We start from the raw sequence: 15,641 nt of genomic DNA, 5'->3' as shown, positions 1-15,641 counted from the left end.
TCCAGCTTAAAGGCACCAATGCCCCAGGCCCCAGCATGGTGTGACCAGATGCCGTCAGGGCTGGCTTTGTCCAGGGAAGTTACTGCTAAGAGTTGGCAGTAGAGCCCAGATTGCCAGCCATGTGGGATGAGTGCATGTGCCTGACCACGGGAATGGGCCAAATTTGGATGTGACCAAAACCATGCACTCAGGGTCACATACGGGACAGCACAGGTGGTACAGCCTCGGCAGTGGGCATCTGTGTTAAGCTCCTCCTGGCCCCTGCTGTGAGACCTTGAGCGAGGCATGTCACCCATCCTACAGGAGACTCAGTTTGTTCAGCTCTCAAATGAGGACTTCTTTCTTATTTTTATTTTTACTTTTTTGATGAGAAAATAAAGGAGTAAATTAAAATGAAATAAGTACGTGTGAAGCATGTAGCACAGTGTTTAACAGTCAATAAACCATCACCATCAATATAACTGCAAATAATGATAATGTCTCCTTTCCAGAGGTTTAAACACACTGCACTCTTTTTTTTTTTTTTTTTCTTGTTTCTTTCTTTGAGACAGTGTCACTCTGGAGTGTCATGGTACAATCCTGGCTCACTGCAACCTCCACCTCCCAAGTTCAAACGATTCTCCTGCCTCAGCCTCCCGAGTAGCTGGGACTACAGGCACCTGCCACCATGACCAGCTAATTTTGTATTTTTAGGAGAGACAGGGTTTCATCATGTTGGCCAGGCTGGTCTCAAACTCCTGACCTCAAGTGATCCGCCCGCCTCAGCCTCCCAAAGTGCTGGGATTACAGGTGTAAGGAATCGCATCCAGCCTGCACTCTTAATTCACTCAACTCTGGCCCTATTTATAGCTTAGACTATAAGCTGCATGTGGACAGGACCAAACTTGCTTTATTCCCCACCCTATACACAGAGCTAAGCATGCAGCCTGGCAGAGTACCCTCTTGATCAATACTTGCATCAATACTTGTTGAATTGATTTATGCTTGGAATGAGGAAGGAGGACAGGAGGGACAGAGACAGGGAGTGTCTCGGCAATAAATTCAGACTCTTAGGAGGGGTAAGCAAAAACATAACATTTTATTTTATGTATTGAAAGAAAGAGAGGAGCAAGGATTTTTTTTTTCAACTTACAAGCTGTACTATTGAGATTAAAAAGATGATGAAGGTCATAAACCAACAAACAGAGGTGAAATGAAGGGGACCTCACCCTGCCAGTCAAATATTAGTCCATTATAGGAAGTTACAGTTCAAGTCTCCACTAATAAAATGGCTCAAACTCGACTATGGGTGGAACTGATTCACTGCTAAGCTATGTCACCTCTGAGCTTCTGAGTCACAGCATAAGGGCTTTCATTGTCCTATTGCAAACTCACCCCAGAAGGGATGGGTTTTGTTTTTCTTTTTCTTATTTTTCTTAAGTTCTTTTGTTCTTGGTACACTTTCTTTGTCTTTCAGACTGGACCCGAATGACTCCAACCACTAAACAACTCAATCTGTTCAGAGGGCGAGGAGCTGCTTATCTGAGTTGGTTGTGTAGTCAGAGGCTGTGAGGTGTTTTTTCATCCATGCTGAGCTTGGTGAAGACACATGGACCATCTGGAATCCAGTTAAATCCTGACCTGTCTCTGCCTCAGCTGCCTCATAGGGAAAATGAAGATGGCAATAATCCTACTTCGTAAAAATGAAATGAGGCCCGGGCATGGGGGCTCACATCTGTAATCCCAGCACTTTGGGAGGCTGAGGTGGGTGGATCACCCGAGCTCAGGAGTTTAAGACCAGCCTGGCCAACATGACAAAACCTTGTCTCTACTAAAAATATGAAAATGAGCTGGATGAGGTGGGCTGCTCCTGTAATCCTAGCTACTCGGGAGGCTGAGGCAGGAGAATCGTTTGAACCTGGGAGGTGGAGGTTGCAGTGAGCCAAGATTGCACCATTGCACTCCAGCCTGGGTGACAACATCAAAGCACCATCAAAAAAAAAAAAAAGAAAGAAAGGGAAGGGAAGGGAAGGGGAGAGGAGGGGAAGGGAGGGGAGGGGAGGGGAGGGGAAAGGAAATAAAAGAAAAAAGAAATGAGGATTAAATAAGACAAGACAGGCCGGGCGCAGTGGCTCACACCTGTAATCCCAGCACTTTGGGGGACCCGGGCGGGCGGATCATGAGGTCAGGAGATTGAGACCATCCTGGCCAACATGGTGAAACCCCGTCTCTACTAAAAATACAAAAATTAGCTGGGCATGGTGGTGTGCACCTGTAATTCCAGCTACTCGGGAGGCTGAAGCAGGAGAATGGCTTAAACCAGGGGTTGGGGGTTGCAGTGAGTGGAGATCGTGCCACTGCACTCTAGCCTGGCGACAGAGAATCCATCTCAAAAACAACAACAACAACAAAAAATAAGACAAAACTCACAGATGTGAGGCACAGTGGGAGAATTTACTAAGTGGCAGTGGTGATGTTAGAGTAAGCAGTTGCTATTACTCAGGCTGTCCACCCTTGCCCAAATCTCCAGAAGACCTAAGTAGCAACTAATGCTTAAAATACTTTGTGTCCTAGCACCTTGGGAGGTTGAGGTGGGCAGATCACTTGAAGCCAGGAGTTTGAAACCAGCCTGGGCAACATGGATGGTGAAAGCCTGTCTCTTTTAAAAAGACAAAAATTAGCCCCCAAAAGGTAGTCCCAGCTACTAGGGAGGCTGACGTGAGAATCACTTGAAATGGGAGGCAGAGGTTGCAGTGAGATGAGGTTGTGCTGCTGCACTGCATCCTGGGCAACAGAGTGAGACCCTTCTCAAAACAGACAAACAAACAAACACTTTCTGTGTCCTCATAACAACACTCTGAGGTAGGGGCTACTATCCTTTGTATTTTACAGATGAGGCAATTGAGGTACAGTCATGCACTGCAAGATGGCATTTCGGTCAACGACAGATCACATGTACCACAGTGGTCCTTCAAGGTTACAATACTGTGCTTTTACTGTGCCTTTTCTGTGTTTAGATCTGTTTAGAAACACAGGTACTTCCGTTGTGCTGCAATTGCCTATAGTATTCAGTACAGTAACATGCTGTGCAGGTTTGTAGCCTAGGAATGACAGGCCGTAGCATAAAGCCTAGCTAGGTTTGCATACCATCCTACGTTTGCGTCAGTATGTTCTGTGATGTTTACACAATGACAAAATCACTTAGCAATGCATTTCCCAGGATATGTCCCCATTTTTTTTTTTTTTTTTTGAGATGGAGTCTCATGCACTCAGACACCCAGGCTGAAGTGCAGTGGCTGGATCTCAGCTCACTATAACCTCTGCCTCCCTTGTTCAAGTGATTCTCTTGCTTCAGCCTCCCTAGTAGCTGGGATTACAGGCATGAGCCACCATGCCTGGCTAGTTTTTGTATTTTTAGTAGAGATGGGATTACCCATGTTAGCCAGGCTGGTCTTGAACCCCTGACCTCAGGTGATCCACCCGCCTTGGCCTCCCAAAGTGCTAGGATTACAGGCGTGAGCCACCATGCCCAGCCATGTCCACATTCTTAAGTGACGCATGAATGTATAGAAGCAGTGGGCAGCAGTCGGTGAGGGGAGCCTGGACTCAGTGGCTGCTGGTGTTCTGTGGCTCCCAGTGTTCTGTGGCTCCCTGTGCCATCCCATATGGTCGTCAGTAACCACATGTGGGTATGCACGTTTAAGTTAATTAAAGTTAATATTAAAATTTCAGTTCCTCGGACACAGTGGCCACATTTCTGTGATCAGTATCCACGTGTGGTTGGTGGCTACCATATCAGACAGAGAAGATCTTGAATATTTCCACCTTCATCAAAAGTTCTATTGAACAGTACTGCTGTAAATCATCCAGCACGCAGTATGCATACAAATAAATGATTGCCAGATGAAATGAAAACAATTAGCAAAATGGTCTGCTTTCATTTTCATCAAACTGACGAGTTGTTTTGACAAAATGTGAACCCAACCTAGACTTTTGTTCAGATCTCCTTTTTTTTTTTTTCTTTTTTGAGACAGAGTCTCACTCTGTCTTGCTCTGTCACCTCACCCAGGCTGGAGTGCAGAGGCACAATCTTGGCTTACTGAAACCTCCACCTCCTGGGTTCAAGTGATTCTCTCACCACCGCCTCCCAAGTAGCTGGGATTACAGGTGCATGCCACCACATCCGGCTAATTTTTGTATTTTTAGTAGACTTGGGGTTTCACCATGTTGGCCAGGCTAATCTCACTCTCTTGACCTCATGATCCACCCGCCTTGGCCTCCCAAAGTGCTGGGATTACAGGCGTGAGCCACAGTGCCCAGCCCAGATCCCCTTTCTAAAAGGAGAGCTTAAAGGTCCTGTGTCGGCCATCCTCACTTGATTCGCTAACTTTGTATTTCTTTAATTCCTGGCCCAGCCCACTAATTTTTCACTTTGCAACGTGCAGAGCCAGACTTCAAAAGGTGGAGGACAAACATCTATTGTTAAGTCGAAGCGCCTTCAGTATATCATCTTATTTGATTTTTACAGCCTTCAGAAGTAGGTTCTATCCCTACAGCTGGGGAAACTGAGATTCAGAGAGGTTCCAGGTCAGAGGTAAGCTGGGGCTCTCCTGCCCTCCATCTTCCTCTGAGGTGCAGCTTCATGGATCCCAACCAGCCTGTGGAAACACTGAAGGCTTAAATACACAAGATCAGTTTTGTATTTTTTGGCATAGAGATCTGATTCCGTTTGTTCCCACTGGCCCCTCTGAACTATGAGACCCTGACCTGAATGAATAAAAGGAGGAGTCAGAGTCATTCATTTTCTTTCTTCCTTCCTTCTTTCCTTTCTTCTGTTCCCTTCTCCTTCCTTCCTTTTTTCCCTCCTTCCTTCCTCTTTCTCTCTTCTCTTCTTCTCTTCTCTTTTGTATCCCACTCTGTTGCCCAGGCTGGAGTTCAGTGGCATGATCTCAGCTCACTGCAGCCTCCACCCCCCAGGCTCAAACGATCCTCCCATCTCAGTCTCTTGAAGAGTTGGGACCACAGGTGTGTGCCACATTTTTTTGTATTTTGGGTAGAGACAAGGTTTCACCATATTGTCCAGACTTGTCTCAAACTTTTGAGCCAGAGTGATCTTCCCACCTTGGCCTCCCAAAATACTGGGATTACAGGCATGAGTCACTGCACCCGCCCGGCTCAGAATCATTCATTAAAAAAAACGTATTGCTCATCTAGTGTCTGCCAGGCACTGTGCTAGGTGCTGGGGAAAGAAGCATGGTCCCTGCCCTCATGAAGTTTACTGTCTAACAGAGAAAGCAGACAGAAATCAATTAAGGCAGCAAATATACACTCCAATAGGTGCCATGAAGAAGCATAGAATGTTAAAAGAGAGAAATATATGAGACAAATTTTTCTGTCTTCCCAAAGATCAAATAGGGGAGCATTTCCTCAACCAAGCTGAGCTGTGGTTCATTCACAAAAGGTCCTTGATTTTAAGGACTCTGATCTCCCAGGATGAGCTTCTGGGAGGAGCAGGGTGACCTGGTTCTAGCCTTGTCTTGGGGAGCCCAGGCCAACTGGAAGACCTGGTCCTACAGGGGCCAAGGCTCTTTCCCACACACACAGCTTTGGCTCTGCTATGGCTCCCAGCACAACTCTGGCCACACAGACCTCAGAGCTGGGCTCCACTGGCCAAAAGGCCACCAGGCTCTTTCAGGCTGTGCTCGGCCCCTGCCAGCTGCACTTTCCATCCCAGGAGAGCTGCCTTCCTGCTGACCACCAAGGCCTGCACTGCTGCGATTCTAACTCTGAGCTACTGCGGCAAGTGTGAGCTGAAAATCCAAGTCAGAGAGTTGCTTGGAACCTACTATGCTCACACCCATTAAGATGCCTATTATGAGAAAAAGAAGAAGTGTTGTGAAGGTTGTAGAGAAACTGGAACACTTGTGCTCTGCTGTGGGAATGTCAAATGGTGCAGCCTCTATGGAGGACACTAGGGCATTTCCTCAGGAAATTTGAAATAAAATCCCAGCACTTTGGGAGGCCGAGGTGAGCAGATCACTTGAGGTCAGGGGTTCAAGACCAGCTTGGCCAACATGGTGAAACCCCATCTCTACTAAAAATGCAAAAATTAGCTGGGCATGGTGGTTCATGCCTGTAATCCCAGCTACTCAGGAGGCTGAGGCAGGAGAATTTCTTGAACCCGGGAGGAAGAGGTTACAGTGAGCCAAGATGGTACCATTGCATTCCAGCTTGGGTGACGGAGAGTGACTCCATCTCAAAAAAAAAAAAAAAAACCGTACACTTAAAATAGTTATGATGGTTAATCTTATGTGTGTTTTACCACAATTAAAAACAGAGAAACTACTTGGTCAGCCACAGCTGACCAGCATCCTGTTTATTCTGAACAGCTAAGCCTGGGTCCCCTTGGAAATGTCCCCCAGAACTCTGTATGTCCCTTCAGCAATGGGGGAAGAAGTGGGGCATCAAAGCTGGAAGATATGAACACTCGTCATACAACAATTCCGTGTCAGCACTATGACAAGTTCTTTAGGTATTATGTCACAGTTGCTCCCGACAACCTGCCTGTGAGGTACAGATTATTTTTCACACTCCGTAGATGAGGAAATGAAGGCTCAGAAATATACTTGCCCAAAGACACCTAGCTCCTGGGGATAAAACCAGGAGTGAAAATTAATTTTTCTAATTCAAAGGTCATCTCTTTCCAGGTATTGAATTAATTACAGAAAGAAGAGTATTCTTTAAGTGAGAAGTTATGTCAACCAACAGATTAAAGATGAAAAGAACAGGTCTCATCCACAAGCTGGAAGGAGATGGGCTGGAGAGTTCATATTCTAGGACCCTAGAAGGTTGCCCTGTGATCAGGCACATCGGGTATACCCACTTTGTCTTGGGCTTCCATGCCCCTTGGCCACAGTTGACTGGAGCAGGGCTGAACATCTGGCCAAAACCCAGTCAACTGGTGTCTTTCTGTGAGATATCTCATGTACGAGACGCTGGCACTGTCGTTAGATGTAGAGTCAGGGCCCAGTCACCTTGCGGCAACCCAAAGCCCATGCAAGAGGCCTCACTAAGGAGAGCAATTTGCAGAGAGCCAACAATTATAGCCAGTATGCAGAAAAGTAATGGCTGCCACGTGCAGGGAGAGACAGAGGCAGGAGGCTGCATAGGCCCTGGGGGGTGGGCAGCGGGGAGCTGACATGATTCTGGCTTCTGTGAGATCTGTGATCTGGACTCCAGATTTCTCTCTAGCTTTAGAAAAAAACAAGATTTGGCCGGGCGTGGTGGCTCATGACTGTAATCCCAGCACTTTGGGAGGCCGAGGCGGGCAGATCATGAGGTCAGGAGTTCAAGACCAGCCTGGCCAATATAATGAAACCCTGTCTCTACTAAAAATACAAAAATTAGCTGGGCGTGGTGGCACATGACTGTAGTCCCAGCTACTTGGGAGGCTGAGGCAGGAGAATCACTTGAACCCAGGAGGCAGAGGTCGAGGTGAGCCAACATTGTCCCACTACACTCCAGCCTGGGCAACAGAGTGAGACTCCATCTCAAAAAAAAAGAAAAAAAGAAAAGAAAAAACAAGATTTCCTTGAGCACGATGAAGTGAGTATCTGCTCCTTGCAATGAAGCAATTCTGAACCATGACTCCCTATGCTTTCAGGTAGAAAACAGGCTAGGGAGAGACAGTCCTTATGCGAATGAACCACAGCTCAGCTTGGTTGAGGAAATGCTCCCTCATTTGATCTTTGAGAAGACAGCAAAATTTGTCTTCAAAGATCACTTCGGGCCGGGTGCAGTGGCTTATGCTTGTAATCCCAGCACTTTGGGAGGCTGAGGCAGGCAGATCATGAGGTCAGGAGTTCGAGACCAGCCTGGCCAACCTGGTGAAACCCCGTCTCTACTAAAAATATGAAAAATTAGCCAGGCATGGTGGTGTGCACCTGTAATTCCAGCTACTCAGGGGGCTGAGGCAGGAGAAGCGCTTGAACCCAGGAGGCAGAGGTTGTGGTAAGCGGAGATCGTGCTATTGCACTCCAGCCTGGGCGACAGAGCAAGACTCTGTCTCAAAAAAAAAAAAAAGATCACTTTGTATTTCTGTTTTTCTTTGATCTTCTGGTGGCCTCCGTGGTGGCCTCCCTGCCTGCTGCCTCAGGTGGCTACTGCCCTCATGTTACCCCATCCAGCCTTGCGCTTGCCCACAGGGCGCACACTCCAGCTGGAAGCAAGGCAGTCTGATGTTTCATTTCACAGTGGAGAGGGAGGAAGGATGTCCGGTGTGGCTTCCTTATTCATTTAATTCAATCAGGCTGCTTCCTCCGCATCTTTGCTTATTAGTGCCTTCCTTCTGATTCCAGCCCTGGGATGAGCTTCCTCTGTCCTGAGAAGTGTTTGACTCAACTAGTAAGCCTTCTTACTAGTCTCCCTGACTGGTACACATCTGCTGCTCACATTGCTGGCTAGCGGCTCCCCACTGGTTTAGGAGTAAAGTTCAATGCCTATTCATGCCACGTTACTCCTCCATCAACCTCATCACACAGGCCAGGGCTCCCTGGTCCTTCTGCGCTGTTCCAAAGCCCGGAATGTCTTTTGTTTCATTATTTCTGTTGAATTTCCACTCATCCTTTAAAACCAAGTCAAATGACACTTTCTCCACAAAGTTCTTCACTCTTTCATCTACTCAGATTGTAACTTTTCATGTCCATTCTGGTTTGCATCTCATTCTTGTGTGCTAACTAGTTGGTCTCCTAGGCCTGAAAGACCAAGCCATGCCATGCATATTCTTCTAGCCTTAGTTCCTGAAATACTCTCTGGTGCACTGTAGCGCTCCATGAAATTAACTGTTATCAAACAGGTAAGGAGATTCATGCATTGCCATGTGCAATGTCACATGTATGTTCATTTAATCCTCAAAGAGCCCTGAAAGGCAGGAGGTATTATTAAGAACTGTGAAGCTGAAGGATTTTTTGTTTTTGTTTTTTTCTGAGTTGAAGTTTCACTCTTGTTGCCCAGGCTGGAGTGAAATGGCACAATCTCAGCTCACTGCAACCTCTACCTCTCAGGTTCAAGCGATTCTCCTGCCTCAGTCTCCCAACTAGCTGGGACTGCAGGTGCCTGCCACCATGCCTGGTTAATTTTAAATTTTTTGTATTTTTAGTAGAGACAGGGTTGCACCATGTTGGCAAGGCTATGTCAAACTCCTGACCTCAGGTGATCCACCCACCTTGGCCTCCCAAAGTGCTGGGATTATAGGCGTGAGCCACTGTGCCCAGACTTGAAGCTGAAGATTTTATTTGCTCATGAGCAATTATAGGGTAAAGGATGGCAACTAGGGTTCTCATGCACTCTAATGCCCAACAAGAAGTTAACTGATAAGGTTTAAGGTATCAAATATCCCATAACTTTTCCTGAGTGAGAACTGTGCTCAGACCTGTTCAAAGCATACCGCCGTTCAACAGAACACCTAGCTGTTCAACAGAAATTACACAGTGAGTTAGGTGACCACTGCCGTACCATGGCATCCTATGTACTACATTTCATGTATGAATGTTCAGCATAAAAACTGGCAGCTTTAGGCCGGGTGCGGTGGCTCACACCTGTAATCCCAGCACTTTGGGAGGCCAAGGTGGGTGGATCACAAGGTCAGGAGTTGGAGACCAGCCTGGCCAAGATGGTGAAACCTCGTCTCTACTAAAAATACAAAAAAAATTAGCCGGGCATGGTGGCAGGCACCTGTAATCCCAGCTACTTAGGAGGCTAAGGCCAAGAATTGCTCGAACTCAGGAGGCAGAGGTTGCAGTGAGCTGAAATCATGCCACTGCACTCCAGCCTGGGTGAGGGAGCAAGACTCTGTCTCAAAAAAGAAAACAACAACAAATAAACACTGGCAGCTTCACATTTTCCTTGCCAGGAACAAGAATGTAAAAAGTCTAACACACAAATTTGCCCCCAGAGAACAAGTGCTAGGAACGGGTGGTACTCAGGGTTCCTGAATATTTGACATGGTTCTTTGCTAAGCCTCATTCACAAACACCTGAAAGAACATTCAATGTAATTCAGCCTGAAAGAAGGGCGATTGGCTGACTTCCCATGGTCTCTTTTAGGACTAAGAATCAAGGACTTTATCACACCAAGGTGTCTCAAATCTCCTGCCGGCTCTTTGCTTACATGCTTAATATTTTAAATGTATATTCAGCATCAGTGATGTGCTGGGTGCTGCAGAGGATATAACAATCCCATGCCTTCTTGGCAGGGGCACGTCCCAGGAGAAAGGAAAAACACACCAGTGACTAGGAAAGAAAACCCAGACCAGACAAATACCAGCACCCCTAAGCTGAGGGCAAGCAGGTGATATGTGTTGTGAAGGTGGAAAGAAAAATAAGGCATGTTAATTAATTTCTTAAGGACAATTGTAGCTTTATAAATGACTGAGAGCCTACAGAATGTGCCTTTGAAACATTTACCTTGAGAGTTCCCATGCTTCCATAGGGTGGGGCCATTTTCCTTAGGCAGTGAGTCTCCAAGCCCTGTTCTCCAGGAAGGGATGGGAATGACTCAGTAAACACTTTTACCTTCCTGATTGTTTTGTCAATACAATACAGTGGTTTTATGGGAATACCCACATAGGGTGATCGTCAGTTTGAGCTGATAGGAATCTTGATAAGTCCTATGATGTCCACTGGGTGAACAAAGGCTCTGTGTGGGCAGCGCGCCAAGTGCCTGGACAGGCCACAGTAAATAACATCCATGAGGGCTTTCTCACATCATACTTCCCCATTCTTAAGTGGAATCTCGTAGCTTTAAGTATCCTCAGTTGTACTATAAGTATCCTTAGTTCAGTCAGAACTTAATGTTGCTTAATTTTACGCAGTGCGCAAAACTGGGGACACACCTGTAAAGGGTTTGCCATCACCAGGGTTTTAAACCACTGGCATAGACTGAAAGCAAGAAGAGTCCCCTGTTCATTATGATATCCCCTCCGGCACCTAAGGCAATGAATTTCACATTTTGCTGAGAGCAGATAATACCTGGAACTAGAAAATCATAGAATCTAAAAGCAGAAATGCAGCTAAAGAAGACCAGTTCCCATCACGCCACAGCTGAGGAATTGGAGACACAGGTGGTTAAATCTGGGTTGGCCAAGATCATCAGATACTGAGTCAATGTCAGCTAGAGTGCAGCTGTTCCTACTCTGAGTTGAGTGTCCGGTTGCTTCTTAGCTAAATGAATGAATGACTTTACCACTCAATTTGTATGAACAAAGAAGGCCAGAAAAGAGACTAAAGTTAAAAGCATAGTTGTTTGGATATACTGTATTTGCCAATTTAACTGAAGTTTTCCACTTTCAATGGATTGTTTGCATTCATAGACTTAGATATATTTTTCATCATTTAAAATGTTTTATCAATGCATACAAACTCCAGACAAATAACAAGTTGGATTTCAATATAGCATTAACTCCAATTCCTCTATAATCTATGATTCAAATAATTACATGATCAGACTGATCCTAATATATTTTAATGTCTTTATATGTCAATGATGAAGGATGTAAAATCTTCATGTTATGTCCCTATTATGTAACTGCTTCAAGAAAGAAATTAATAAAACCTAACACCTGTAAATAAACTGACATAACATGAGTACATGATATTCACTAGCCAGATTTTCAAACCTCATTGTCCTTTAAGAGGCCAAATCTAAGCTGGGTGTGGTAGTTCATGCCTGTAACCCCAACACTTTGGGAAGCTGAAGTGAGAAGATCATTTGAGCAGGGGAATTATAACCAGCCTGGGCAACATAGCAAGACCCAGTCTTATTCTAAAATAATTAAAAAAAAATTTTTTAAACCAATTTTTGCTCTTCACATTGTTTTTTAAATCAACCAACAATTTGTCAGTTTTTTTTTTTTTCTTTTGCGATGGAATCTCACTCTGTTGCCCAGGTTGGAGTGCAGTGGTGCAATCTCAGCTCACTGCAACCTCTTCCTCCTAGGTTCAAGCAATCCTCCTGCCTCAGCTTCCCAAGTAGCTAGGATTATAGGCATGTGGCACCACGCCCAGCTAATTTTTGTATTTTTAGTAGAGATGGGGTTTTGTCATGTTGGCCAGGCTGGTCTCGAACTCCTGGCCTCAGGTGATCCACCCACTTCAGCCTCCCAAAATTCTGGGATTACAGGCATGAGTCACTGCACCCACCCAGCCAGCTTTGAGTTTCATTTGTTTCATTTTCTTGCTCATCCTCAGAGAGAGAGGTTTAAGACGAGAAATAAAGGGGAAAATGAGAAAAAGAAAGGTGAAAGGTATAGATGACTCAGGAACCAACAGGGAGAAGCAGTCAGGCTTCTGGAAGAAATGAGAAATGTGGCAAGGCGTGGTCAGGAAACACATGTCTATCCATGCTCCCACTCTCTCCTTTCCCTCTCTCCCATCCCTCTTACCAAGAAGTGAGCTGGCAATCTTACCAATGACAAACAAAATAAATCGTCCACACTGAGATTTAGAGACCTCACCTTAGCCAAAACTAAGTCACTTACTTGGATCGTGTTGTGACACCAAGCATTCTTGTTCCCTCCCCTGCAATGGCAATCAATTGTCATAGAAAAATAGCCTTTTGAAATTCCCATAAGCCTTTTATTTTTATTTATTTTTACACCCAGGCTGGAGTGCAGTGGCGTGATCACAGCTCACTGCAGCCTCAAACTCCTAAGCTTAAGCAATCTTCCCACCTTGGCCTCCCAAAGTTGGCTTATGGTTGGTGAGTCACCATGCTCAGTCAACCATGAGGCTTTTAGAGATGATCTTGTTTAAACCCTTCCTGCCTGTTTTGCAGAAAAGAAAACTGAGATCCCAGAGAAAGGAAGTCACTTGCCCAAGGTCATTCAGCAAGACAGAACTAAATCCCCAAACTGCAAACTAGCTGTTCAGAGTTCTTTCCTAAATGAGCAATTTAAAAGCTACAGAAAATACCAAAAAACACCCAGCTGCCTAGACATAAGAACAATTACAAAGGCACAAAAGGGCAGGAAAACTCAGTAAAACTATTAACTTCACCCCACCTCCTTCTGGGTGGGGTGAAGTGACAATGAAAGAGACAATCAAAGTGGTGCCCAGTGACAATCAAAGCAGAGTCAGGCTGATTCAAGGAGGAATGATGCCTGCAACAATTTAATTGCTCTTCTTCCTCCGTTACCCATTTCCCACAAGCAGAGAAAATTAAAATGCACCTAAGACTACCGAAACTTTGAACCAATACAGACCTTTTAGGTGATACCTGAAATTTAGGGATTAGCAAATACGTTTTCCGCCAAGATCTTACAGAAATCACACTCTTGGAGCTAAAACATCAGGTCATTCCATGAGTCTCAAGCCCTGGAGAAATAAATGCCTTCCCCAGAAACAGGTCCTCTCCCATGACCTGCGCAGGTAACAAACGCCGCTGGAGAGACGTGGCTTCAACAGCCGTCTAAATGCAGCCTTTTCAAGAAGGTGACCCAAGAAACTAACATTCCAAAACAGAACTTCAGAAAAAGAAGAAAACTTTTTCTTACCCTTAAAAATAACAGAAACAATAGGATCCGGCTTTCCAAATTTCGTTTTAGGGATATTACTGGCAGATTCCACAATCACCCGCAGCATGGCTCTCAGCTGGCAGAAAGCAAGTTTCAGCAAACGAAGTGGAGACTCAGGCGCTGGAGCTCCGGGCCGCACCGCCCCGGGAGAGAAGTTCTCTCCCAGTGAAGGGAGGATTTCTCCCAGGGACCGAGGCAAGGAAGGGGAAAAGGCAAAAGGGGTGGACCTCTGGCGGATTATTGACTGAAAGCTACGTGTAAACTGATACCGATCTCCCCGTCTACGCAGTGCCTCAGACACCGACTTACGAAGTTGGGAAATGTGGAAGTGAAAAGGACAAACCCTAAATTAAAAATAATTCTGTGCAACAAACGAAACTAAAATGAATTTGGAATTAAGAAATACCGGTAGGTCAGGAAACCACTAAAATGTTGCTGCCTTTTAGCAATGGTTCGTGAAACTGAATTAATTGATTTTTTCCGTCACTGCTTTCATTCTTTTCTGAGTTTCATGGAGTTTTAAAACTTCAGTCATTTTTTTCTTTTGACTTTGGCCGTTCTTTCTCAGGCTGTTGAACACACCCACTCAGTATCCCGATGTTCAGCTGGTAAAAAGCAGTTAAAGGGTGCCGCCTACTGGACGGCAAAGGAATGATCTAGTTTATTTTAAGTAAACGCGATCAGGGCATGGGAATATGGCCTTTCAGAATTGATATACTGTGAGTTGATCCTTTGCTTTATATAAAGGACTTACCATAGAATTTCTTCAAAATCCCTTCAGAGGTAAGAGCTGGGCGCCTAAGTTTTCCTGGCTCATCAAATGCTGCCAATTGCCTTCAATGAAAATGGAGAAGTGACTCCCCACTGTTTCTGGACCTACAGCTGCCCATAGTGTCTTCCGGTCCCAGAGGGTGCATCAAGGTGGTGCAGCCAGTGGTTGAGATCACAACAGGCAGCCTGGGACTAGGAGCCAGACCTGAGTGTGAGACTCTGCCTCACCACTCTGAGCTGTGTCACCTTATCAACTTTCTGAATCCCTCTCTTCCTCAGTTGCCTCATCTGTGAATTGGGGATAAAGGCTGCTTATAACTTAAAGGTCATAGTATAGGGGCTGGCACAAAGCACACAATTTACACATGTAAGAAGTTCATAGGCCGGGCACTGTGGCTCACACCTGTAATCCCAGCATTTTGAGGGGCTGAGGCAGGCAGATCACCTGGGGTGGAGAGCTCAAGACCAGTCCCATCAACATCGAGAAACCCCATCTCTACTAAAAATACAAAATTAACCGGGTGTGGTAGCACATGCCTGTAATCCCAGCTACTCGGGAGGCTGAGGCAGGAGAATCGCTTGAACTCGGGAGGCAGAGTTTGCAGTGAGCTGAGTTTGCGCCATTGCACTCCATCCTGGGTGACAGAGCGAGACTCCAACTCAAAACAAAGCAAAGCAAAACTAAACAAAAAGTTCATGCTTATTTGTGGTCTCACAGCGTTAACTGTTAATGCAGGTTGACTTTAAATCAGGATCTCGTTATATTTCAGAAGAAAAGGCTAAAACTTGGGATGAAGAAACATTGGATGTCTTTTTGTTTTAGAACACACAATCAAGACCCACTTTGAATGTATTTGAAGTAAACCCTTCAAATACATTGAAAAAGCCTGACTTAATCTACAAGAATTCTTCTGTATCCATGAATTTCTCAAAGGCTTAAAGTAAAGAACCAATTACCCAATGCTGTGTTCATAATTGCATTTAGTTGACATGTAGGAGTTTTAGTAGAATATAGACAATATTACTTTTATTTTATCTGGCTGCTTTCTATTTGTCATTTTTACTGTGAAACATATTTACAGAAAAATGTATACAATATAAATGTGACAGTTTAACAAGTATCCGGGTCAAGACAGAATGTTCCTAGCCCTCCAGAAGCCCCTGGAATACCCCGTGTATCATACATCTACCGCCTTCTCCCGGAGATAACCACTCTCCTGATCCTTTCTGTCTCTTTCTTCCTTCCTTCCTTCCTTCCTTCCTTCCTTTCTTTCCTTCCTTCTTTCTTTCTTTCTTTCTTTCTTTCTTTCTTTCTTTCTTT

At 45.2% G+C, this 15,641-nt stretch overlaps 1 protein-coding gene across 6 annotated transcripts in view; it reads right to left on the bottom strand.

The window, feature by feature from the left end:
- Positions 1 to 13,920, bottom strand: part of MYOF (myoferlin) — a 184,072-nt gene extending 170,152 nt beyond the window's left edge. For 5 of the 6 annotated variants that reach the window (XR_004258974.1, XM_032245509.1, XM_032245511.1 and 2 more), the window contains exon 1: positions 13,529 to 13,920. Coding sequence is in view for 4 of the 6 variants with exons in the window: in XM_032245509.1 (XP_032101400.1) it covers positions 13,529 to 13,616 (88 nt within the window). In the remaining 2 variants the exon portion in view is untranslated. Of the gene's footprint in view, positions 1 to 13,237 lie in introns of all 6 variants that reach the window. The other variant, XM_032245513.1, reaches the window with a different exon arrangement.
- Positions 13,921 to 15,641: the final 1,721 nt, after the last annotated feature.

This window comes from Sapajus apella, unplaced genomic scaffold (genome assembly GCF_009761245.1).
Source record: "Sapajus apella isolate SASKATOON/1434 unplaced genomic scaffold, GSC_monkey_1.0 scaffold58, whole genome shotgun sequence".
Taxonomy (NCBI): Eukaryota; Metazoa; Chordata; class Mammalia; order Primates; family Cebidae; genus Sapajus; species Sapajus apella.
Note: the sequence above shows the minus strand (reverse complement) of the source record. Positions and strands in the feature narration are given on the sequence as shown.